The sequence below is a fragment of the Mandrillus leucophaeus genome, unplaced genomic scaffold, assembly GCF_000951045.1.
Source record: "Mandrillus leucophaeus isolate KB7577 unplaced genomic scaffold, Mleu.le_1.0 Scaffold865, whole genome shotgun sequence".
Classification (NCBI taxonomy): Eukaryota; Metazoa; Chordata; class Mammalia; order Primates; family Cercopithecidae; genus Mandrillus; species Mandrillus leucophaeus.
Window position 1 is genome coordinate 860,810 of NW_012109419.1, and position 27,651 is coordinate 888,460.

General features: G+C 38.1%; 1 protein-coding gene across 1 annotated transcript in view; it reads left to right on the forward strand.

Moving 5' to 3' along the window:
• The first annotated feature begins 911 nt into the window (after positions 1–911).
• GRXCR1 (glutaredoxin, cysteine rich 1) overlaps positions 912–27,651 on the forward strand; it is a 126,695-nt gene continuing 99,955 nt past the window's right edge. Inside the window, exon 1 of the mRNA XM_011968921.1 lies at positions 912–1,296. Coding sequence (XP_011824311.1) covers positions 913–1,296 — 384 coding nt within the window. The 5' untranslated portion in view covers position 912. The remainder of the gene's footprint in view (positions 1,297–27,651) is intronic.

Sequence of the window (27,651 nt, forward strand, 5' to 3'; positions counted from 1 at the left end):
TCTATGCATGGGTGATTTGGATATAATATTTATCAATGCTGATTACCTGGATTGCTTTGGCTGATCTGGCTAGCCTGGAGGGTTTTTCCATTCTTCCCTCACTGTTGCATATGTTTTCTTTCTCAAACCTTTCCTCTGTCAAAGAGAACAACATTTTCTACTAGCAGAAGGGGGAAAGCAACAAAGCAAAAGTTCTGTCTTTTCAAAAAAGCTAAAAAATAGCACTTTTATTACCAAGTTTGAACATGAAGATAGATGTAAAACTATTTGAACATGAAGATAGATGTAAGTTGGATATTCATCTTATGCAATGTAGATGAAATCTAATTGATGATTTAATAAGAAGTAATATAGATAGCTCTGTGCAGGCATGCAGCATGTTCACTTCCCTTTTGAAAGATGGTGCAGTGTGAGTGAAAGAAGAAATAAGTGCTGTGAGAAAACCGCGACTTCTCTTATCCTACAAACTTGGTTCCACATTTTACCTCTGACCTCTGGTTTGGACAATGAATAGTAGAGACATGTCCACTGCTCAGGTCCTTTTCAATGCCCACCATTGGCTTCAAAGTTCAAGCCTTTCATTTTCCTGCCCCATACATATTTTCGGATTCACTGCATGTCACTTTCTTGCACTTGTCCTGTTAAAGAGTCCACCATGGCTATTTAATATTTAAAGGCTGGGATCATTTTGCAGGTTTTAGTTTAAAGGTAACCATAGCGCACACACACACATACATTATTAATAGCAGAGACGCACTGTAAGTCCTTGGGAATCTTCTTTCCTTCTATGTTAGTTTCACAGGAGTGCTGCCATCACTAGAATTGGCTCTGATATTGCCATCTTGCAAGTGGACTAGTGCAATAACAACAGATCCAGAATGCTATAAGCTGTTCATGTGGGTGGAGGTGACCATGCTGAAAAGGGAGATGAAGCCAGAAAGTGACAGACCACGGAAAGTCCGGTTTCGGATCGCGTCCTCTCACAGTGGGCGAGTTCTGAAGGAAGTGTATGAAGATGGGCAACCGTCAGGCTCTCTGGATTCTGAATGTGCCAGTATCTGTGGGATAGATGGATTAAGTGATTCTGATGGACAGCAGAATGGGCACATAGAATCAGAAGGTGATGAGAATGAGAATGACCAGGATAGCTTGCTTGTGTTAGCAAGGGCTGCCAGTGAGAAGGGTTTTGGTACAAGAAGAGTCAACATTTTAAGCAAAAATGGCACAGTCAGAGGCGTCAAATACAAAGTGAGTGCTGGCCAGGCTCTATTTAACAATTTGACCAAAGTATTACAGGTAAGTCATTGCTGTTTCCTTCTCCTGCTCTTTGTTCCTAACTCACCATCTAAACACCTCTCATTTCTTCAGCTAAAGCAATCCTCTCTTATTTGCAACTCCTACATACTTCTAGAGACACTCTTCCACCTAAGATACTGTGCTAACAGCTGTCAATTAAAAATAGGATCATTATGCTTGGGGAAATAGACTAACTTCTCAAGGCCAAATTTCTAACACGTACGTGGTCTTTTCTTCCAGTGTGTGATGACTAAAATAATATGTCTACTTCTTTGCTAAGGAAAAAGAAAAACGATGCTGTTCAAAGCATTTGAGCAAAGATTAAAAGTTAACTTCTGGTTTATTATCCTTGAAATACCAGTGTAGCATTTATCGTTACTCGTGTAGATATTAACACCAGAAAAGGTTGAGTGCATGCATTCAACGAGGTTGGGCTCAACTGGAATGTTGTGCAGCAATAAACTTCCTCGCATTCCTGAGGAGGTTGCAGGCTTCATCCAATATCAGTTTCTCTATTAAGTTGCCCATAAAAATTCTAGGATGATGCTTGGAAAAATTACTCCTCTATAAATGTACAAACTGAGATTCAGATTTTATAGTTAATAATTAGCCTTTAAATGTGATAGATTCTGCAGAGTAATATAGAAATATATTATTCAGGTATTGGGGCTTTTGACAATGATCTAATGTTAACAAGTTTTTGAAAGCATTGGTAAAGTGATTTGTTTTATGTTAAAAACAGATGTCATTATGTCAGGAATGGAATTCATGATTGCTATCATTAAGGTAGTCAATGTTTTTCATCGTAATTCCTTTTTATATTATTCTCAATTTTTAAATAAAATGATCTCGTGATGATTCAATGTCTCTATATAAGAATGTGTGAGTGGTGAAGAGAGAGGATTTTAGTGAAAGTACTTAAATATTTTTTATTTCAAAGAAAATATTTGAAAATATCACACCGGGAGGATTTAAAAAAATTAGTTTTAGTTAAAGGATAAAAGCAGTGGAGAGCAAAGATTCTTTTAATACACGGCACTTACTGGTAAAGAATTTTACATATTGGGGTGAGGTTGGAGACTGAAAATCAGAAACTGATGATTATGTTCTACTAGGTTGGAAACAATCTAGTATCAGTTTCTAGAGATGTGATTATTAGGTTATGATAATCTTAGTGGCCACTGAGTTTCACCAAAGGCAGAAATTATTATTTCTAAGGAGTAGACCAAGATTTTTTGCAACAATTAAGTTTTAAAATGTTTGTGTTCATTATGATTAACTTAGTTTGTCATCATTTGAATTGCCTGATGATTTGGAGGGTTGTTTACAAAACTAAAATTTTAGTACTTTGATTTGCATCTGTTTATTCAAATCTCCCCCCCCAATTTCTTGTTTATGAGTAAATATCTTGTCTTTAAAACCTAAAAGAGAAAAACTTTCTTCCCCTTATGTGTTTATGCTGACAGTGCTTTAAACTCACAAAAAAGTAGAAAAAATTCCAAAATCAAAATGTTAACACTAGACTAGTTTACAATATTTACTTGTATATTTTTCTATGCATAGTTCCATAGCCCCATTTTGAGAAAAAGCAATACAACTGCCTTTTTCTAATAATTTAGCCCCATTCCATGTATTCTCTGTTTTAGAGCAATAAAGAGCAATAAAGATTATTAGCAGAGGTCCTTCAGGGTCTTTGGTACTTAATCAGATCTGTCCCTCCCAACTGCCCACCAATCTGGTCCTTTCTTTAAAATGTTGGCAAAGTCATCAGCCTATTGTAGGTATTCACAAATTTTGGTCATTATCTTTAGTTTCATTGTCATCAGCAGCATCTTCATTGTGTGAATGTCCTCTGGTATCTCCAGGACAAAACATAAGTTAAAGGAGCAACTACACTTGGATCAGGGCTGCCAGTGCATTATTGCCCAAGGAGCTCCATTGCCCATTGTCTGCATGAATGGCACCCCTTAAAGTTGTGCAATACACCCCACTCAACAATATGTAGAGATCTGATTTGGATGCTTGCCACATTTTTTAAGGGATATTTATGTCATTTGGGGTAATTTACATCTTAGTCTTATGTCTTAGGATGAGAGTGTATGTAATTCCCATAGGCATCCCACAGAGAAGACCCAGGGACTAGAAGCAGAGGTTATTATTCAGTTACTCCTATACCCTCTACCAGAAATGACTTTTCCCCCTATATATTTTCGATATCCCTTGCAAAGTAAGCAGTAAACTTGACTGGATGTAACTTAGTAATCTCCCTCAGGGAGGAAAAAGTGAGCAGTCGGTATCTTGGATATTTGATTAAGGTTTCAATGCACAGCCAATCTTATTGAAGCAAGGAACTGTGATTGAAGAAACGGTGAGGCTTTTCTTTTTGTTTTAAGTTTTAAAACCTTAAAGCACTTAACCTTAAATGTGAAAGAAAGCCCTAAATATAAATAAAATATTTCAAAGACCCTGTCAATCACTTGCCTCCTCTGTATTAGTTTCCCATTCTTTTATCCCTGTCTCATAAAACATTGGCATATGTCCTGCAAAAATTTCAACCGCACAGAAAAAGTCATTGCAATGTTGCCTTAAAATATTTTGACTTCGTAGCAGCACTTACTTAGAAAGTTGTCTGTTAAAGAAAAATCAGAATGAATTTCCATTTTATTTTTGTCAATTAGTTTACCTTATATAATTCTGGGTATTTGAGGAAGTGCAATATTAATCAAGGTTGTTGAAGGTAGTGATGAACCAGGAGGCAAAAAGCAGAAGGCCACCTGACTGCTCAGGTGGGCGTTGTAGAGGGTGGTTAATGGTGAAGCAAAATGTCTCTAGCTGTTCTAGATTATGGTGCTTCAGCTCCAGGTGGCTGAATTTGCCAACTCTCCTAGAGATAACAAGAATACAGAGCTCGAGAGAGGCCAATTCGGAAATCTGAAAACCTAGAATCTAGGCATGACTGTGGCTTGGAAATAGGTATTTACTAGAAATTCTTTAGGTTATTCTTACATGCACTGAAGTTTGAGAATCATTGACCTAGAGTGTAAAAGGGAAATTCATCCAGTTCCTAAGGGTAAATAAAAATATTAACCTTCTTTCTCTCTTCAATATTTAATAAAGAAAATGATTGAGATATGCAATGATTTCTTATTCATTCTTTTGATCACGTTAGATTACCAAAAAGATTTTTCTGAGCCAAAGATGAATAAAGGTTATCCCGACAGCCATGTTGCCCATGAATATTCAAATTTATCAGTTCATTTGAGAACAGGTCCAGAAATCTTACCAATACACTCTGATGTAGTTGTTCTCTTTTTAATACTCTCTAAGAAATTCTGCTCTTAGAATATCTCTATCTAGATACATAAGTTTATTCCTCATTACTGGAAAATTTTAAAAAATGTTTACTTTCTTTAAGAATTAGCCATTGTTTCTTAGTGCTAAACAAATTGCAAAATCACCATATAGCTCATACCTCTCAGTACACAGTTGACATGATTAGATTTGAGATATACTTTGCTCTTAGCAGCAAAATATTTCCAAATTCTCTTAGAGTGGGTCAATGATGCACATAATTAAGGCTCCTTATTTTTGCTAATTTATTCTTATGAGATTACATTTCAGACAGCGATTTTTTTTCTTGACCTTATCCTCAAACTGTGTGAGTATACATGTTAGAATATTCTACTGTAAGTTCCATAATTTTAATTCCTTTTCCTTCTCCAAATTTAAAATTACTGTTTTAGAGATAAATAGGTGCAAAGAAGGAAAATAATTACAGCACATACTATAATTTGGCATTTCCTTTCTAAGAACTCAAATTAAACATAAAACCCCCATCTATGCATGTACATGCATATTTCTGGTTAGTATGATTGTATTTATAAGCATTCTAATATTTCAAGATAAATGAAATAAAAATAGTATGTTTGTGGCAAAACCTGAGGACTCACTCTGAGAGATTTTGGAAATATTTTGCTGCTGAGAACAAAGTATATCTCAAATCTAATGATGTCAACTGGGTACTGAGAGGTATGAGCTATACGGTGATTTTGTAATTTGTTTAGCGTGAAGTAACAATGGCTAAGCTTTAAAGAAAGTAAATAATTTTTCCAAAATTTTTCAGTAATGAGGAATAAAATGTTATTTTGCATTTTACACAGGCATGTCACATATATTATTTTAATTAATTGTACCCCAAAATTTGTAAAGTGAGCAAAAAATTATAATAATAATTATTATTATGTCTGTTTTTAGATAACTAAGTGTCAGAGAAATCCAGTCTCTAGTCCAAAGCTAGTAATGCAATAACTCTGCCTTTTGCTGTTTTGGCTTTCACAGTTTTCAAAAGTGTTATACTGTATGCAAAAACTCCCAACTTTAAGTTTTGAAATGTCATGATAACAAACATGAAGACTAAATATATTATGTAATAAGACTAAACATATCCTATTATTATATAATCTGGCCTTTTGAATTTTCAACATTTGGTTAGTAGGTTTTACAATTTATCATTTATCGAACATTTGATCTTCATCTAGAAAAGGTTTTTTTATGCAGAGTTAAATAGCTGCAATTCAGCTTTGACTTGTATTTTAAAAAGGTTTATATCATTTCTATAACATCATTTGATTAAAGTGTCATGAGACTGCAAGGATTGACACTGGAAGACGATGACTTGTTTACCTCAAGTATATTGGTGCTTACAGTGGTTCACTATCTCAGGATGGGTAGTGTTTACAGACCTTTCTAGCAGTATTCATTATCCATCTCTGGTTCACTGAATCAAACTCTGATAATAGAATAATAGTTCAGTAAAAACAAGGTGATATTCTTGATGACTCCTTAGTAGCAGTGGTTTATTTGGACCACTCTGGAAAAATAATTAGCATTAAGTACCTATTGAATATTAGACACTGTTGACATTATTTATGTGCATTGATATTTATTCCTCACAGCAACCCTGTGAGGTATATTACTATTAATCAATTAATTATCAATTATGATCTGAGCTTTTTCTCTGTGTCAGAAACATTAATTTATAGGATTTAAAATGTCATGTATCCCGAGAAATTCTTATGTAGTGTTCTGTCAAGACTATCACGTATTAATGGAAATATTATCTTTTTAGATATTACTAAGTAGGTAAAGAAGCTCTAGGATTTTTGATACAATCCAAATGATGTGAGAAACTACACTAACAGATTAAGTGACTTATGTAAAAAGCATGAAAGAAAAAGCAGCAAAGATGAGTTGGAACTACTAATATTTATGTGCAATTAAAGAATTTTAAGCTGATACAACTTAGAGTCCTGTGATCACCTTGCACATACCATCCTTGGCTCTTCTTGCTTGTGGTATTAGCACACATACTGAGTAGGACTTCAATAAATGCTCTTTCCTTGAGTTAATGAATTAAGTGGACCCTCTTAGTGGTTATTTCCCTCTTCTCCATCTCTTCTGGATTTGGAGATTTCCCATATGGGACAGGACTAGAGTTTGCATGGTGAAGTGTTGTTGGCTTACTTCATTCCATTCTTTCTTTTGATCATTTTCAATCATTCATTAATTACTATTTGTTGCATATCTACCATGAAACAAAAAATATGTCAGATAATGTGAGGACTAACACCCAATTCCTGCCTTCATGGACTGTCCAGCAGTGTGTTGTGAATGATTGTGTAAAGCAATTCCTGGAGGAACTCAGATACAAAAGATTTTGTTTTCATCCCCAGAAAATTCTCTCTTTCTGCTTTCTTGTTGGCCTACCAGCCTCTACGCATTCTTTAGGCCAATGCTTATATTTTTTTCCTTTTAGTCTTTCTCTTATTGACCAGCATTTTATTTTGGATCTTTTTCTTTAGCTTGCTCTTGCTTTCTTTCTAGTTGAGCTTTGTCTCAAGGACAACAACTGAAGGCTCATCTGTATAATGACTCATTATGATCCTACAAGTCTCTAGAAGTGAATAACAGTGACTCTGACCGTGAGCACTGACTTATCCAAGTTCTACTCATCATGTCAAAACTTTCCTTCTAGAGTTAGTTCAATTAATATCTAAGTTGGAAAAATCACATTTTTTTCCCTGGTTCATCAGAATCCTTGTATCATGACATTTTAATTTGTGGAACTTTGGTAATTGCCTGAGCTTAATCCTAAGAATCTGTCTGAATTCTGGCTTTAGAACAACCTGCTGAGCAAAGTCACAGATTCTGCAATATGACTTGAAACTACTTAATGAACGCTTATGGGTGGCCCACGATTACCACATAATTAGGGAATTAGCACCTGATGTTTCTAAAACTTAAAAACGCTATTTAACAGCTGAGCAAGGCAAACATTCTTTTGGTGGCTTGCTCGCGCTGGCAGCTATTGCCCATGCTGATACTTTCTCTGAGACCCAGTGTTTTAAATTTTGTATAAAAGTAATATAAACATTTAATAGTCTATATAAACTGACACAGTGTATAAATGTATCAGTCCTTGAATAATTATCGCCTGGAAGGGATTTACAAAATTATCAACAGAATAAGATGTTGTGCAGAAATTTTCAGCTAAGGACATTTTATTTATGTGCACAAATCTACTCAACTAAGATTTGAGAACTCTTTGCTCAATTTTATTTTTCTAATAATTCATTATCTCATTTAATTGCTGATAAATTATGCCTTAGAACATTGCATCAGGAGTGAAGTAATAGACCCTTTTACATAGCAAATAAAGTAAATACTAGGAGTATTGCTTATTTTTTGATTCTTAAATAACAAAGTTAGGCTGTGAAAGAATTAGTTGTTGCTTCCTTTGTATTTTTTATGTAATTAATTATATGAAATTTAAGATCCTTTTTATATGAAAACCCTGTGTAAGCTTGACTAGTCCAAAAGAGGGTAGAGTAGTGAAACCCAAAGGTGTTGATTTGCTAGAGATAGATTTTGTCAGAAGAGAAGGCTCTGGGGAATTGTTTTTACAGGTCAGTGGAAAGAGAATAGGGAAACTTAGAGTACCAAATGGGTGGAGACTAACGAGGGTCATCTTAGCTTAAAAGGGGACAAGAGCTGGGTGGTCTGTGACTTCAGGAACATGTGCGGGGCCTAGAGATTGAGGGGAAGGTTTAGAGCAGGGTCAGCAGGGAGAAGCTACTAGGTAACTCTGCTCATGAGGGTCCCAGAACTAACCCATGCCACAGTGCAACTGGTCTTATTTGTGAGTGCAACTGTTCTCACCTTTGGTGAGGAGCCAGGTTCACATGCCCTCTCATGTGTACCTTCCTTTGACATCTGTCAAATGCACAATGCTTGTGGAGCATCTGGCAGAAAGGTTGCCCTCCAATGTCCCAAGATTCTGTGGCTTAACAGAATCTTGTACTGGGCTTAACACCTAGGTGATGGGATGATCTGTGCAGCAAACCACCATGGCACATATTTACCTATGTAGCAAATCTGCACATCCTGTACATGTACCCCTGAACTTAAAATAAAAGTTGAAGAAAAATAAAGAGTGACTCTAATACATTATTCCTGTAGTACCAGAAACTTTGCTCAGAAAAGGAGTCATTTGTACCCAAGGGGTCATCTTAATTCCTATGGTCTGATGGAAATAACTATGATCTCAGAGAAGCGTGTAGCTTGTTGTCAGAGCATAAACATTATTGAATCAATTGAATCAATAATCCAGCTCCGGACTTCTAGAACTCAGGAGGCTTCATGTGAAACCCAGAGGCTACAACTGGAGCCCGAAGACTGAAGATTTGCCTCCCTCAGTGCCTGGTGCTTTAAATAGCCGGCCTTATGATACAGTTATACAATGTTTTATTTAAAATAATATTAGAAAATCTACTACAAAATAACACAGATAAACCAATCATCCTCACTAAGGATGCCGCCTCTTTGTAACTACACAGAAAACCAAATAATAAAAATTTGGGCCACAGCTTTGTAGATTTTCTTAATCACAACTTTCAAGGCTCTTCCTCTAATTATGGAATTTCCCTTTTCATACATTTATAAATGCCCCTTCCCGTTTTTCTTTTTCTTCCCTTAAATTTGTGCTTGCTTCAGCATTTTCCAAGGCCAATGTTTCCTGCTTCAGCTACTCAGTTACAAGCTGATTTTTTTCAGGGTATATTTTTTATATTTCCATGAAGAATTTCTGGAGATGAAATTGTACATGCCCCTCCCAAAAGGCATTGGTGCTGAGAGCTTATGAGAGCTGAAGCAGACCCAAAGCCTATGTTGGACATGAAGTAGCTGCCTGCCCATCCTGCATAAGAGTCTTTTCCTCTCTCCTTCCCTCCTTTCTGCTGGAGGTTTAAATGTGATATGCAACCAGCTACTTCAGGGAACATCATTCACCTTGATGTTTCTAAAGCAGATTAAAAGTGGCTCTTGGATGCTCCATGTAGGAATGGACAGGGAGTTCTGTACTAGTCATCACTCAGGATTCTTTCCCCATACATTGTGATTAGCAAGATACATGGGTTCACAAGGGGCCAGAATGTCTAGAGATGATTTTGGTCCATGGATCCTGGTGTCCATCTACATTGCTGCTCCTTCAGTCCACGTGCTACACTGATGCTGCAGGCAGCACCCAAAGCCCTTCACATAAGATGCCCAACTTTTGCTCTTTCCAGCTCTTGGGACTACTTACCTTCATTGCCTTTATGTCTAGACTCTTGAAAACATTCTTCTAACAATTATTCTTAGGAGCAAGAGAAGAACTAAGTTCTAGAAATCAAAGCCCACCTTTTCTTTGCGAGAGAAAGAAGAGAAAAATACCTTATTCCCCAGTAGTGTCTTAAATAATTACTGTGCTCGCTTTCCTTCCATTTATACAGAAGAGCACTATTCTCTGGAGGGAGATGACCTGGTTTCAGATGCAGTCTAACTTTTCCTAGTTGTGTAATGTGGGAAAATGTACTTAACTTCTATAAATCCTAGTTTCTTTATTGGTCAAATGGGGATAACGGTTGTGACTATTTCTATGAAATAAATGAGTTACTGTGTATAAAACATGTTTCTCGATGCCTGGTACCTTATAAGTACTCAATAAATATTGTTATTTTTATTGTCCTTCCTCAAACAAATTGTGAATCAAGTACTACTAAGTATTCTGCTAGTCAATGAGAGTGCAAAGATGAATAAAGCATGATTTCTGTCCTCAGAGAATCTAATTCTTGCTTATGAGATACACAAACACATAGTTACTGTAACATATGGCAAGAACTCAAAAGCTTATTAGGTAACAGAGATGGGATATCTGACCCAATTCTATAACTTTTATAGATATTCTGTTCCTCTCAGATAACATTTTTTAAAATAAGGCTGCATGGGAAGTCCTGGGCCACTCTGTAAAAGGCACCTTGGTACCACAAGATTTTTTGGCAGAAATCACTTCACTTTGAAAAATCTCAGCTGCCGCCTCCAAACTTGGCTCCACCCCTGCCACAAAAACCTGTTGTCTTGAGGCCAGTTCCTCTCTTGGAGATCCTGTCTTGGCTTTGGCCCCTACCTAGGTCTTTGCCTTGGATCCCCTAATATTAACTACCGTGTCTACTTGGCCAAATGTTTGCCAGCCTGGCTCTGCTGCAGTTGGCTCTATACCTGTGAACTCAGCCAACCACCCACATGCCTTGTGTCTGAGTATTCCTTGGTAACACCTGTCATCCTGAAAGCCTTGCTTTCGCCTTCTGTGTAAAAACAGAATCAATCTCTTCTTTAGTAATACCCTGATTGATTTTTAATACCTTTCACGCCAATGCAAGGAATAATTTGTATCTCTATGGAATATCTTCTGCTATGAGCCACACGGTGGACTGCTAGACATGGCTGAAAATGTGCAGACATGTATTCCATCATTTAGGACGTTCAAAAGAGGCTGTTACTGAGGTCTTTTCATGGCTTTATATATGATAAAGGACCCGGACGTTTCCTGTTGTTCTGCTTGGCCATTCTTGGCTTGTTGGTTGATGTCCTCTCAAGGATTCAAAATGGATGCCATAGCTTACAGCCAGACCAGTGTCAAAACTGAAAGGGAGTGTGGCAAAAGAAAACATTCCTTATAGGCATGACTCTTTTATCAGAAAAGGAAAGAAAATTCCAGAAAATTACCGATGCATTCTCTTATATTTAGTGTCTTAAGTTTCATGTGACCATTCCTTGTCATCGTGAGAGGGCAGGAATGTATCGGGCATTGCTTGTTTGGTAGAAGACAGCATGGGAGGATGGGGTTGGAAATAGCTAGTGAACAAACAAGCAAGAGTGCCTGCCACAAAATTATCCAGGAACTTTGCTATGATGTTAATTTTTGTTGTATGTAATTTGGCTCACATTGGGTCATGCTTCTTGAATGACAAAAGCATTTTATAGTAATCTTATTTCATAAACTGTGTACATTTTCTCTGCCTGTCCTCGAGGATTTTAATCTTTCTATTTTTTTAAATCCATATTTTCTCAAGTCCACAGCTTTTCACCTGTTGGGTTTAATTGTTCTAACACAACAACTTTGGAAACTCCAAAAGACAGTAGGGCTGGTGAACAGTTTTTCATTAACAGCAGTAAAAGTGTTAGTATATTACTTATCTATTTTACCTGTTGTTATCTATAGTAATTTATTCTCTGTATAGTAGGATGCTGTGCAATTTTTAAAAGATCTGCACCATATTTCCCCCAAGCTGGGCAATCTAAAACAGAAAGAAACTTCCCAACACAATGCATTTGGCTTTATTTTTCTCTCCTGCTTGCTCCATTACATCAAAAGCAAAAAAAAGTATAAAACACAACGACTACAGAGCCACAGCAGTCATTCCCACAGCTCTTTCCTTTACTCTTCGCCTGGGATGCCAGTCACCTCAGGGGCTCCACAGTTAGTGAGCTGGAACTCATTTCACATCTGAGGAGAATAATGTTAGAAAAGCTCTCTGCATGCAGAGCAGGGCAGACCCACTCTCAGCAAACCTTTCAGCCATGCAACTCCAGTTTTCCTGATTTTACTGGTCACCAGCAAGCTTATTTTTATTTTTGAACTATTTAAAAGGATACTAGTAGTATTAGCAATACAAGCAACCCTTCATTGAATGCCTACATGTGATGGAAATTATCTCAGGTGCCTCTCTTATAATACTGTTTCTTTAATTCTCATGGCAAATTTACAAGATAAATATTAATGCATTTTACATGAGATAAACTGACAACAAACCAAAATAATTTAAAGGACAATGAAAAAACATTTGTCTCCAAATATTTTGGCTTTCATTTTGATCTGCCACCTGAAATTCTTTTTATTATTTTCCCTATTTCCATACTCGAGAGATCTCCTTTGTGTTAAATTGAGTTCCTTAGAAGCAGAACCTGAAATTGGATTCTTGTAAAACGTGATTTATTAAGGGAGGATCTCAGAAGAAAGAGAGTGAAGGAAGCAGGTTAGGCAGGGAAGAAAGCAAAACAAGGTAGTCATCTTGGCTAGAAGCCAGTACCAGCCCGGACGCTGGAGATGGTCTGGAATACAAATTGTAGCACGGATTTGGCCTCACCTGTCTTTGACCACTGGCTGTGAGCTTTTAGCAGCCAATATTTCAGTAGCTGGGGGGTGGGTCAGCCAGCATTACGAAGCGGTCTGGGAACATTCACTGCAGTTCACCTCTTGCACTGTTCAGATTTATCTGCTTCCTGCCATTAAGTTTATTGCATCCAAGCACAGCCTTGTCACAGTTAATGGGAGAGCTAGTGGGATAAATTACAGTTCCCACACTGCTGTTGGTTTTGAAATGATAGCTGATAATCTTCCACTATCCATTTTAGACACCTCTCCTCTTAGCTAGCACTTCTACTCAATTAAGTGGCTCACATGGTTGCCCCAAATTTTGGGTCCCTGTAGAGTCTGAGTTCTGAGCATTATGCCCTTCTCAGGAAGTAGCTGCTGTACTTGCTGACTCACTGCTAGACCCATGAATACCAAGAGAAGCCCTGAGTGCCAAACAAACATATTTCTCCCTGCTCCTAATATGTAGCAGCAGTTCTACTTCCTCATGACAATCAGGGTCAATTAACCTTGCCGGTATTGTAACTGCTTTTTAGGCTACCTAGATTACTATCATCATGATCCCAAAGTGACTAGATGTCAACTATAGCTTTAAGTTTAGTGGAACTCTTACTGCATTGCTTGGGGGAAGAGCTCCCTTCTGGGATCAAGGACTTGGACTATGAATGCCTAATGTTGCAGAGAAAATCACAATCCTTCAGGTGGGTAATTGGGAGTAATGGTGAATGGGCTCCTACAGCTTCCCATTGGTTCCTGGATCCATGAATTCTAACCATTGGCAATGTAGCACCACCTAATAACCATTGGTTTAGGTATAAGTGGCATCCTGAAGAGTGATGCTGCCTTCCCACAGCGGGGTCATCTCCCAAACTGATGCATCAGCCACACCTTCGAGATGCTGCTCTAAAGCTCTAGTGGGTGGCAGGTCTGCATGGCATGATGCCTGGCAGGGCCAGTGTTCCTTCCTGTTTGTGCTGCTCACTTTAGCTCTCTGAACCTGCTTGAGCCTGAGCTTAGATAAACCACCTTTATTTCACACTGAATTGCTGCTATACCTGCCTGACCTTGTGAGTATGACAGTATACATGTTATGGTACTGACAGGTAGTTCTAGTGATCTGGTAGGGTAGATGCTGAGTTTCTACTAGGGCCAAAGTCATGCCAGAAGCTGCTTTGCTGCTTTTAAATACTGTGTAGCTATCTCCTGCATCTTGCCTGAGCTTGATCCAGAACGCTAGGAGTTGGTGTTGTGACTTTTCGGTTGAAGCTGGCCAGAGACTCCACACGGTGACCTTCTTTACCACAGATAACTTTAGTGACATGGGATTTGCAGAATTGTATGCAGTAAGCTTCAGATTTTCTTGTATTTTAGCCTGCAGCTGTTGCAAAGTCCTTCTATTTGTTAGTTTTACTCAAAACCAGCAATCTTTTATGCCTATTTATACATGGCTTCTAAAACCTGAAGAGGGATGGGGGATGCACATCAAAACATCTACTACATGGTGTTAACATAAAATTAGATTATCTGGGGACAAGAAGGAATGGCGGTGAGTGGAGAAGGATCACAGTTTAGGATACTGGGATGTCTGAACACACCGCATGAATACAAGTAATGAAAGGCAGACACATTTTGATAGAAATGAGAAAGGAGAATATTGGTTGCCAGGGATTCTAAGTAGCCAGGGCCCTTTCCTGTGGGAATTCGCAGTGGTGTGCTGGAGAGAGGAGTGTTAAATATGAAGAAATTTGGCAAGTGTTGTGCCCAAACCCTACTGAGTCCCGTGGAGGTGGCACCAGGTTTGAGAAGCCTATGAAGAGATCCAGAGCCAGTAAACAAGACACAGGGTTTATTGACGACTTACATGCAGGGATGCCCCAGTGGCTGCAAGATGAACAGGAGAATCGCAACTGCTTGTAAAAAGCAAATGATTTATATAGCGTCTTCACTTAGCACCCTTTCCCCAGTAACCTCTACGTGGCAACCCTCGTTTCTTAAGTTATTGCTGCAGGTGCATCTGCCATACAGGGTCATTCTTAAGGAATGCTTAAATTATTGCTGTCAGGTTTGTCTATCATACAGAAAATGAGTTATTAAACCCTTGACAGTTTGGAATGGGCCATGGCGGCAGTTTTATATGTCATAAAAAATTAGCAAAGACTACAAATTAGGGCTCCACCACACCCCGAAGTTAGTTTACCCTCACATCTCTGGAAGTGAGGATACTAGAAAGTTTCTAAAGACAATATCAAAAAAGAAAAAGGAGCAAAACAAACAGAAAACACAGAACAAAACACAAAACAAACTCTACATAGTTAATAATTTATCCTGGAGCCAGAGCTCTTCCCTGCACATTTTCCTTTTTCTAAAATGCAATCAGAAAGTGCCATCTGGTTAGCCAATTTTTAGGATGATTATTGTTATTTTCTCATTAAAAAATCCATTTACCTCCTGGTTAGTAACTTTATGTCTATGTTGCAATATGAAATATGAAGAAACTCTTCCTATTTTCTTTTCCAGCCTCCAGTCTTGCCCTCAGCTAATCTGTTCATCATCCAATTATAACTCTGATCATGTTACTCCCCTGCTAAAAAACAAACCATGTTTCTCTGTCGCATTTATATATGAAATCAAACTTCTTAATCCGGTGTATTAGCCTGAGTCCCCCTCAAAAGCCAAGTGTGAATAAAGACTTGTGTAGGGAAGGAGGGAGGGATGAAAGCATTTTCAAGAGGGAAGGAGGAAAAGCCAATACAAATGCGTATTAGTCTGTTCTCACACTGCTATAAAGATAGTCCCCGAGACTGGGTAATTTATAAAGGAAAGAGGTTTAATTGACTCATAGTTCCACATGGCTGGGGAGGCCTCAGGAAATTTACAATCATGGCAGAAGGAGAAGCAAGTGCATCTTACATGGTGGCAGGAGAGAGAAGAGTGTGAAGGAAGAACTTGCCAAACACTTAAAATCATCAGATCTCATGAGAACTCACTATAACCAGAACGGCATGGGGGAAACCACCCCCAAGATCCAATCACCTCCCATCAGGTTCCTCCCTCAACAGCTGGGGATTATAATTCAAGATGAGATTTGGGTGAGGACACAAAACCTAACCATATCAAAATGTGTATTTATTCCTGCTATGAACCAAACTAAAGAACAAACTGTTTCTCTGTAGCATTTATATATAAAATCAAACTTCTTAATCTGGTGTATCAGGTTTGATCCTGGATCCCTCCGGGGCCTTCTGAGGAATATTTGGAATGACTTTCAGAATCTACACCACCCAGCAATAACAGGGAGCTGCATTTATGGACTTCCCCTCATTTCTCTAAAGAGCTGCCTCAAGAGATCTATACCCACTTATACTCCTGGGCTACATATGCTGAGTGAGCTTCCGTGAATGCCGTGAACATTCCGTGAATGTTAGAAAAAGCACAGGATAGAAAATAAATGATTCAGGTCATAAGCTCTCAGCAAGTTTCTATTAGTACAAACTGCACATAAAACTGTTTATTGAAGCTGTGGCTGGAATTCAGCATGAGGCCTGGAGAGTGTGAGGTGGAACAAAAGATGCAGCTGACCCACGTGGCATATAAGCTGTCCTTGATTTTCCATTCTGACTCCTCCAGTCTTATCCCTAGATGTACTCTCCCTTACAGCGCACATATACCAATACAGATATCCTAACTGTACTTTGCTGTTTTATATTGTCTGATTCTTTCTGGAAGGGAAGTGCAAGCTGATTTTGATTCTTGAAATGCTGCCACTTTTTTTCTCTTGGTTAGTTTAATCTTTTAGACTAACTCCAGATGTGACTCTTTGCTGGAAGCTTCCATGGTTCTCCTCTTAGTGTTAAGTGCCTCTATAGCTCTTGTAACACCCATATTATAGTTCTACAAAAGTCCTTATTACAACATACTGTAACTCTAACACAGAAATCTGTTTACTACCCAGCCTTCCCACATGTCTGAGAGGGACTGTATTTTTTATTTTCATATCCTGAGTGCCTAGCATAGTACTTGGCTACATCATAAATGTTCCATAAATACTTGTGGACTAAATGAATGAATACATTCTGATATGCAATGGATGGCTAAGCTGGTATATTACAAAAAAGGAAAATCCAATCTAATTTTAGGCCATTCCAAAGCAATTGAAGCATGAATATATTTTGAAAGAAGTTGACTAGGTTTCCAAATATGCCTCTAATATATATAATCAAGAAAGCAATAGCAGCAAAACTGTATAAAATCAAACAATAAATCAATACTAATGAACATACAACTTCTGCTGTCAAGAATTCAATAGAGATAAGACACAAACATATCAAATGATGAATAAGAATAAAAGAGGGGGAAATACATTGCAATATGAAAGATTGCAAGATAGTGTAGGTGAACAGGAAAATAAGTAGCAGAAAATATATATTCTCTGATATCAGAGGATTCTGAGATTTTCTGGTGATAGAAGGGCAAGTAGGTTTCCAAGCAGCAGATTGGACTTGAATTAAACAGTATGTTAGTGATTTACAACAGTGACTATGGGGAAAAAAAATCCCTAGGCTCAAACTTCTAGATCATGTACACCCAGTAGCTGTGAAATGTTGGGCAAAATCTAGTTACCACATATATAAATTGATGCTAGTAATTAAAACTAATTCATGTGGTTAGTGTGAGGATTAAATTCATTAACACATGTATACAGATTAGAATAGTACCTGGCATATAACACTTGTATTACATATGATATAACTTACACTAAAAATGGGGAAGTTAGTTTAGCAGAAACATAAGGTATGTTTAAGAGCCAGTGAGGGGATTAGTTTACTTGTAGCAAAGGGTTTATGTGGGAAAATGATGGGAGATAAAGTTGAAAAGCTGTTTTGAATTCTTAGTGAGGATTCAAAAAGTGAGCCAGTAACAAGAGCAAACAAAGATAGGGTGAATATATATCTTGGTTTTCCCTGGATAATTGAGATTTAATGATTGTCAATTGTCCAGGTATAGTTATCAGAGCTCCTTTCATTATCCAGTGTCTTGTTTTGATAAAAATATTCAAAAAATGGGTATTTAAACAAGAGTCACGGGGATTTGAGGAGATTATCCGGCATAAATGTGTAAGATGCATTGAAGGAGAACAGTTTGTAGGTTGGGAAGGAACCACTGCACGTTTATTTAAAATCATATTTGTTTGCATAGAATTACAAAGACTTAGTATTGAAAAGGACCTGAAGACAATCTGGTGGAATTCATGCTTCATTTTTTATACTGACACATTGTGATTTGCTTTCAGTATATTTGGAAATGTTCAAAGAAGTATGTGAACTTGCACCCTTTATGGAAGTAAAACAACCATGGGAGGAAGTCAATGCTCATTGCACATAAACTAGCACAGCTCATGTGTACAGGGAGTTTTTTACTTCATATTTAAATGATAGCCCTGAACAATTTTCATATGCCAGGTTTGGAGTTCTGTTCATTTGTCAATAGTTTAGTTTCAGCAATGACAACACCATTATATATTTATGTATGCGCAGTGATTGCAACATTTTCTATACTTTGCCCTTATTATCTTATAAACAGTATTGGGACATTGGGAAACTAAAGTGCTGATCCTAGTGATATGAAATATAAATCTCATCACTTTAATGAGGAAAAATTTAAAATCGTTAGTGATATGGTTTGGCTCTATGTCCCCATCTAAATTGCACCTTGAATTGTAATAATCCCCATGTGTCAAGGGTGGGACCACGTGTAGATAATTAAAGCATGGGAACAGTTTCCCCCATAGTGTCTTGTGACAGTGAGTGAGTTCTAATAAGATGTGATGGTTTTATAAGGGGCTTCCCTCTTCACTTGGCACTCATTCTCTGTCCTGCTGCCCTGTGAAGAGGTGTCTTCCACCTTGATTGTAAGTTTCCTGAGGCCTCTCCAGACATGCAGAACTGTGAGTCAATTAAGCCTGGTTTTCTTTATAAATTACCCAGTCTCAGGTATTTCTTCGCAGCAGTGCAAGATGAACTAATACAATAAATTGGTACCAGGAGTGGGCGCCGCTGTAAAGATACCCAAATGTGGAAGCAACTTTGGAACTGAGTAACAGGAACAGGTTGGAACACTTTGGAGGGCTCAGAAGAAGACAGGAAGATGTAGGAAAGTTTGGAACTTCTTAGAGACTTGTTGAACGGTTTTGACCAAAATGCTGATAGTGATATGAACGATGAAGTCCAGGATGAGGGGGTCTCAGATGGAGATGAGAAACTTCTTGGGAACTGGAGCAAAGGTGACTCTTGTTATGCTTTAGCAAAGAGACTGGCAGCATTTTGCATGTACTCGAGAGATCTGTGAAACTTTGAATTAAGGAGAAATGATTTAGATTTAGGTTATCTGGCAGAAGAAATTTCTAAGTGGCAAAGCATTCAAGAGGAAGTGGAGCATGAAAGTTTGGAAAATTTGCAGACTGATGAAGTTATAGAAAATAAAAACCCATTTTCTGGGGAGAAATTCAAGACTTCTGCGAAAATTTGCATAAGTAACCAAAAGTCTGAATGTTAATAACCAAGGCAATGGGGAAAATATCACCAGGGCATGCCAGAAACCTTCATGGCAGCCTGTCTCATCACAGGTGCAGAAACCTAGGAAGGAAAAATGGTTTTGTGGGCTGGGCACAGGGCCCCCTTCTCTCTACAGCCTCAGGACATTGTGCCCTGCATCCCAGCTGCTTCAGCTCCAATGAGGTTAAAAGGGGCCAATGTATAACTCAGACCATTGCTTCAGAGGATGAAAGCCCCAAGCCATGGTGGCTTACAAGTGGTGTTGGGCCTGCAGGTGCACAGACATCAAGAATTGAGGTTTGGGAATCTCTACCTAGATTTCAGAGGGTGTATGAAAATGCCTGGATTTCCAGGCAGAAGTTTGATGCAGGTGCAGAGTCCTCATGGAGAACCTCTGCTAGGGTAATGTGGAAGAGAAATGTGGGGTGGGAGCCCCCACAGAGAGTCCCCACTGGGGCACTGCCTAGTGGAGCTGTGAGAAGACAGCCACCATCCTCCAATCCCTAGAATGATAGATCCACCTACAGCTTACAATCTGCACCTGGAAACACTCAACACCAGCTTATGAAAGCAGCTGGGAGGGAGGCTGTATTGTACAAAGCCACATGGGTGGAGCTGCCCAAGGCCATGGGAGCCCACCTCTTGCATCAGCATGATCTGGATGTGAAACATGGAGTCAAAGGAGATCATTTTGGAACTTTAAAGTTTAATAACTGCCCTATTGAATTTTGAACTTGCATGGAGCCTGTATCCCCTTTGTTTTGGCCAATTTCTCCCATTTGGAATGGCTGTATTTACCCAACACCTGTACCTTCATTGTATCTGGGAAGTAACTAACTTGCTTTTGATTTTACAGGCTTATAGGTGAAAGGGACTTGCTTTATCTCAGATAGGACTTTGGACTTGGACTTTTGAGTTAATGTTGGCATGAGTTAAGACTTTGGTGGACTGTTGGGAGGGTGGGATTGTGTTTTGAAATGTGAGGTCATGAGAATTGGGAGGGGTTAGGGTTGTAATGATATGGCTTGGGTCTTTGTCTTCACCCAAGTCTCACCTTGAACTGTAATAATCCCCATGTGTAGTGCTTGCTCTGGCAGCACATATAATAATCCCTATGTGTCAAAGGTGGGACCAGGTGGAGATAATTGAATCATGGGGATGGTTTCCCACATGCTGTTTTCATGATAGTGAGTGAGTTCTAATGTGATCTGATGGTTTTATAAGGGGTTTCTCCCTTTGCTCAACTCTCGTTCTCTCCCCTGTCACCCTCTGAAGAAGTGTCTTCCGCCATGATTGTAGGTTTGCTGAGGCCATGTAAGTTCACCAGCCATGCAGAACTGTGATTCAATTAAACCTCTTTTCTTTATAAATGACGCAGTCTTGGGGATTTCTTCAAAGCAGCATGAGAATGAACTAATACAATTAGCTATGTTCAGAGAAACAAACCTGTAGTCTCAGTCTAGTGTTGAGTGGGCACTCCCTGGGTAGCAGTAAAAATGTGGGGTAAACCTGTGGTAAATCTTGCTAACTTCCACCCACTTAAATCTGGTTGGAACCAATGCACAGCTTGTCATCATAGCAGAGAATGGGATGGGAAAGATGCAAGGCCATGAAAATCTGAAGTGGTATGTGAGAGGCATGTGACACAAAGTCTTCTTCAGATTGCACCAGCATTTTCATTTCACTTGCACTGACTGTTTTTCCTAGAGCTCATTTTCTTCTCGGATTTGGAATCAATTAGGGTGTGTAGGATTGTCTTTAATGAAAAGATATTTTTCTCTTTCTCTCTTTTTTTCTCCTTTTTTAGTAGTTTTTAGTATCTCTACCAAGTCTGGAACCATATCTTAAATTGCGATTTAAAACTTTTGTTTTGTGGTGATACAGGGCATGTCTTAGATCCTGTTACAAAACAAGGGAGTAGCTTGGCTTGGGTCCTATTTGCAAAGCTCTGCTTGTATCTTGACACATCTCATATAAGATGTATTCGTATATATCCAGTGAGATCATTTTTTTTGTATCTGTCATGAGATGATGAGTCATAGCCCCGTCCCATTTCAAGAAGTGAGTCTGGCTTCAGTCCATTGCTGTGGAGCTTATGTGGCTTCATCCTTGCCTATTACTTTGTTTCTGTTTCATTTCTAATCCCTAACATGAACGTAATATTTGGATTTTTAAAGATTTTACTCTTTTTTATTTTACCTCCCATTTCTAGGTACTTGGAACTTTGGGTTGGAGGCATATCCAAACTTAAAGTTACAATGCTATCTTGACTGGACATCTCTTGGAAAAATGACTTTGAACAGATAATTTTATTCCCAGCCAAACTACTAATCAAGTATAAGAATAGAAAAAAAAAATTCCTTATGTTCAAAGATCCAAGAGAGTTTACCTTTATTACATCATTTCAGAAAAAATAAGATTACCGAAGCATGTGCTTTTGTAAAACAGAAAGTTATAAGCAGAGAAATAAGATTTGGGACTCAAGAAATATTGTATTCAACTCAGGAAAACAGTAAGAGAAGATACCATGATGAAAGCCCTCAGCAGACCTAGAGCACATTTGGTCCAGACCGGATTAATTCATTTAGCCTTCATTAAAGGCTAAATGGTAGTAAAAGGGAAGTTTTCAGGCACAAAGAGGACCACCTAAGAAAACAGTAAATTATAAACACCAGGTAAAACTACACAAGCTAAAAAATAGTCATGATTCAAATGTGAAGCAAATGAATATCTGTCATTTTTCGAGATAATATTGCCTTAACCTTTTGTTGTTTTTCATGCCATTGACATTGTGAAAATCATAGGCTAATTATTTGATAGAATATCTTTTAATTTGGATTTATCTGATATTTCCTTCTAATTAGATTTAGGGCAAATAAACATTCTTGTCTGGAATATTATATGAGTGATGTTGCATTCTTCTGGGGGCATAATATCTGAAGGCACATAATTTCCATTTACTTCCTAGTAATATTAATTTTCTTCATTTTATTATGGTATTATCCAACTTCTCTACCGTACAGCCATTTTCCACAATGTGATTAATAAATAATTTGTTGGGAGATATTTTAGGCTATGTAAATAACATGTTCCTCATCAAAGTTCTACATCCAAGATTAAGTATCTATTGATTACTTTTGCCTGTATCAGTTTTTAGAATGATGTTTGCAAAATGATGATTTCTTCCCTATAGTTATTAGTCAGTAATTTTAAGTATATACATACATATTGAGTATACATATTGAGGATCAATAGATTGACAAATAAACTGTTATTTTGCCATAAAGGTCTGTGATTGCTTAGGGTCAAAGGCAATCTGAGAGGAAACAAAACCAAGAATTTCCCCCTTAAAAAGAAGACTGATATGAAGATGCTTTACGTAATTTGCCTTTATTCATTGTCTCCGGAGGTTGCTGATGGTTTCCCAATACATTTGGCATTTATCTATCTATCTATCTATCTATCTATCTATCTATCTATCTATCTATCTATCTATCTATCTATCTACCTATCTAGTGGAATCCTTGGCATTTACAAAAGTCTAATCTGATTTTATTGCTGAAAGCAGAAATATATGAGAGAAAAAAAGTATCCCATCTCCTCTGGTGTTGATGGCACAAATGAAAGCTTAGTGTTTCATTCCAATGAGGTTGTGGCTTTCATTAATTTCACACCCTCAGTTGATGAATGAAATTGTTTTGTTGTGCTAGGCAGACTGCTCCTGCAGAGTAATTAATCCCAAATGAAAGGTTGGAAAAACTGCCAATGAAAATGCTGTATATCTGCAGCTCAGCTGAGACTCACCAGAGAGGACTTTACTGGCAGCGACTCATGACTTTATTATCTCTCTGCCTTACATAGGGAGAGTGACAAATGGAGCCACTGACACCTGTTTTAATTAAATAGTCACTGAAACAGGTGGCCAGTCAGGATGGAGGTACAGAGGGCTTTTTAGAGTTCCTGAGATAAGCGTTTCTTAGGGTGAATAAATTTTACTGGAAAAGAAGTTCTCCTGGCAGAAAGGCTACCTTAGTATTTCTAGGGGAAACAGGATGAACGGGGGTTATTAAGTACAAACCATAATGTGCTAATAGGACTATTAGAAGACAAGATAAAAATTAGACAATTAAAGTGAAAGAGGCAAGGAAGTCCATGAACACACACCTTAACATTTAGTTTTTCAATATTATGAGATATGATACAAACCCTAACTGGTGAATAGGCATTTTAGGATTCCAGAAAAGTCAGCACTTACTGATGTCTGTGTATAAAGTGGTTTAGAATCAATTTCATATGCAAGTAATATTTCTCCAAAACTTATTCTGGTGGGTCTGGTGGGTGATGTTCTTGCTTTACCTGTCTCAGCTTCAGGAAAGGTCAAGACTAGGATTACACTCGGGTATTTCCTGAGCTTTGCTCCTAAAAACTATGCAGCCATTCTAGATTGAACAAAGATTTTTTTTTTCTCTTGGAGTACTACAATTTTCAGAAAGAGGCTTTTTTTTTTTTTTTTTTTTTTTTTTTTTTCCAACAAGCCAGCTGAGGAGCAGCAATATTGGCTGCTGGAAGTCTGTTGGAAACATAAAATTACTGGCTTCACCCGGATCTACTGAATCAAAATCTGCATTTATATTTTACCTGGGTGGTTCCTTTGCACATTAAAATTTGAGAAGCACTGCTTGAGAGGACTAGACCTGTCTATTCCTTTGATCTTCCTATATGGAAAATCAAAAAGGGAGTGTAGTCTAGAGTTTTATTCACGCAAGTTAACTGAGATGCCTATTGGGAAAGAACTCATGTATCAAAAGAGAGATCGTCAAAACGAAAGAATTTGTTACAAAAATAATGGAAAGCAGAAGAGATCAGAATAAATACTCTTGGCATTGTCAATGGTCTTCCTCATAGTTCTGGAGGCTGGGAAGTCCAAGATCGATGTGCCAGAAGGTTTGGTGTCTGGTAGTGTCTGGTATCTTCTTCCAATATGGCACCTCACCTAGAGGGGAAGAACACTGTTTCTTACAAGGCAGAAGAGCAAAAAGAGGCAAACTCACTCCTGAAAGCCATTTTTATTTGTGGCATGAACCCATTAATGAGAGTGAAGACTTCATGACCTAAACACCTACCATGAGGCCACACTTACTAGAACCGTTGCATTGGTGATTAAGTTTCCAACATGTGAGTTTTGGAGGGGCCAAACACTCAAACCATAGAGTTTGGCTTCATGGTATGCCCCATTTTCTCCTCTATGTTCCAGTTCCATTTTTTGCTTCCCACTGTGGCTGATGCTTATTCTTGTGAACACCCACTTCTTCTGCTGAACATGAGTGCTGCCTCCACAGGTGAGCTGTGCTCTGTGCTGAAGTCCTTTGTGCTTTGCCTTGAGGGAGCAGATGACAACATCTAGAATATTTATTCTGATCTCTGCTGCTTTCCATTAATTTTGTAATAAATTCCTGTGCTTTGACCATCTCTCTTTTGATACATGAGTTCTTCCTCAATAGGCATCTCAGTTAACTCACACGGATAAAACTGTAGACTATGCTCCCTTTTTGACGTTCCATAAAGGCTCAATTCTAGAGTTAATCTATCCTAGGATCAAGCTGGACAGGATAACATCACTCTATCCTATAGATAGAAGAGCTCCCTTGATCTTCCTGTTTGGAAAATCAAAAAGTGAGTATAGTCTAGAATTTTATTCTTGCGAGCTAACTGAGATGCCTATTGGGAGAGAAGTCATGTATCAAAAGAGAGATGGTCAAAACCAAGAATTTATTACAAAAACAATACAAAGCAGCAGAAATCAGAATAACCTCTTCTTCTAGTTGTCATGTTAATAATAGCCAGCATAACCATTTAGTAATACTTTGGGTTAAAAAAAACCCCTGTATTAGTTGCTAATACTTTAAAATCAAGATATTTTATCCAGAATCTGGATTAGTGGCATCTTTTGAGAAAATTGACCAACATGGCAAAATAGGGCCTATATTTCTTCAGGTAATATCAGCTGCAGCTGTGGAAGCTGGCCTGTCAGTCATGCCTTTCAGTTCAGCACTGTCTTTACTCGTCTTTATTATGTCCCTAAATCCATGACCAGGGGTTCTTGTTAGTTATCCTCATATCTACTCTTTTGTTGTTTTATACCTGGCCCATGTCCTTCATGTATACATTGCTTGCTTATCTCCTGTGGGCATCTGAATTTGAGGACATGGGGCAGCTTCTTAGTCTACCTTCTTGGATGTGGTATTTTAAAAGTGCGCCATTCACTTTTGCTTTACATTTTATAATGATGTGCTACAAAACTTTATTCCTTGCCAGGATAAATCTGGGGTGTTTTGATTTCAGAGATAAAAAGATTAAGGCATTTCAGATTACTGCCTTCAGAGTTGAGGGCTCAACAGAGTGTGAAAGAAATACATTTGGATGATACAAAACTCATTCACCAGGTCATGTTTTCCTCATGTTCTCACTGGACACCTTAAAACACAGTGTCTTTCACTGGTTCAGGGGAACAAGGCCATTTCCAGGAAATGTGTTACATGCTGGGGAAAAGAATAAATTCCCAGAACTCACTCTTTATTTTATATTTTGAGATTAAATTTTTTATTTCTAGAGATGTAAATTTCTATAATATAAATTTCTTCACCATTTATATTATTGATTTGGAAATCTATCAGTGGACTTCATCTCGCAGAGGTCTGATGCATCCTATTATGTGGTTCGCTGGGAGAAATGGAATATAGACTTATGTATGTTTTCAGGATGCCTGTGGAGTTTCTGCTGTGTGCAACGCATCATGGCCTTTGTGGTAAAAGGAAATGGACCCAAACCTCCTAGAGAGGAGCAACAAGTCTTGCTGGTGTCTGCAGAGCAGGAAGGGGTCTGACATTGCTGACTATTCATTAGCAGAACTTCTTTTAGCATCACTGGCAGACAGAGTTTATTGAAGGACAATAGAAAAATGACAAATGACTTCAGAACTGGCTGCCCTACTTGGAGTCAGCAATTGACAAGGTGAAGGATGAAGGAAGAGGGATGAGCAGTGAGCATAGGCAGTGAGTATATACCAGAAAGGAGTTACCTCAACTAAAGGGAATGTTTTAATATTTCTAATGATATGCCTGCTCATTCAACCAAGAAGGCTTTTATTTACAACTTATAATGGCCCAATGAGAGAATTAATTTGCTACCTTTGTCACCACATTAAATGCAAACATCAGGAAGAATGGTGCTCAAAGCCAAGTATGAAATAATGATATATGTGTTGGGAAAATGTGTCACACAGAAATAGCAAATAGCATTGTAGTGTATGGTAAGCATGCCTAGAAGGACCTTAGAGCATGTGTTGACACGGCTTGTACAAAGCAGCCATTAGAAAAGTGCAGAGGTTCTACTGCAGATCCTAGGTCTGGGCAGTGCATGTCAGTGGGGCCTTTTCTCTTATCAAGTTGGATAACTCTCGCAGGGTCTAAGTTTTCCCTCCCTGCCTCGCTTCCTTCCTTCCTTTCATTTTTCTTATTTCTTATAAAATGTCTTAAAAATAATTTTGGGGACATCAAGTATGTACATTTTATTCTTCTCTCATTTCCTACACTAAGCCATTACACTAATTCTGATTAAATCCTTATGATAGTGCCCTTAATAGTTCTTCCCTCTGATTTTTCTTCTTTGATCTTCTTTAGTAAGTAGAGGCCAATACATTATTCCCAGTCAACTTTGCTATGGGGCTATCATTCAAGGTTGCAATAGTTTTCTCTTTAATCTCTATTACGGAAAACAAATTCCAGTGAGCCTTCCACACAGGCTCTATTTGTACCTACACTCACTTTTTACTCTGCAATGGTCTGAATGTGTCCCTTTAAAATTCATATGTTGAAATCCTAACCTCCAAGATGATGGCATTAGGGTTGGCTTTTGGGAGGTAACAAGGTCCTGAGGGTGGAGTCATCATAAATTGGATTTGTTTTCTCACTATATAGGAGCAAGGGAGCTTCTACCATGTGAGGATACAGCGAGAAGGCACCTCTATGAGGAACGGTCCCTCACCACACATGGAATGTGCTGGCACCTTGATCTTGGACTTCTCAGCCTCTAGAACTTGGAGATATAAATTTCTGTTATTTATAAGCCACCCCATTTATGGTATTTTGTTATAGCAGCCCAAATGGTCTAAGACACATCCATTTCTAGATTTTCCTTTTTTCTCTAAGAATTTTCTAAATTTGGAAATTCAGAACTGCATCATGCTTCTGGTTACTAAATATCCAACTGCAGGAA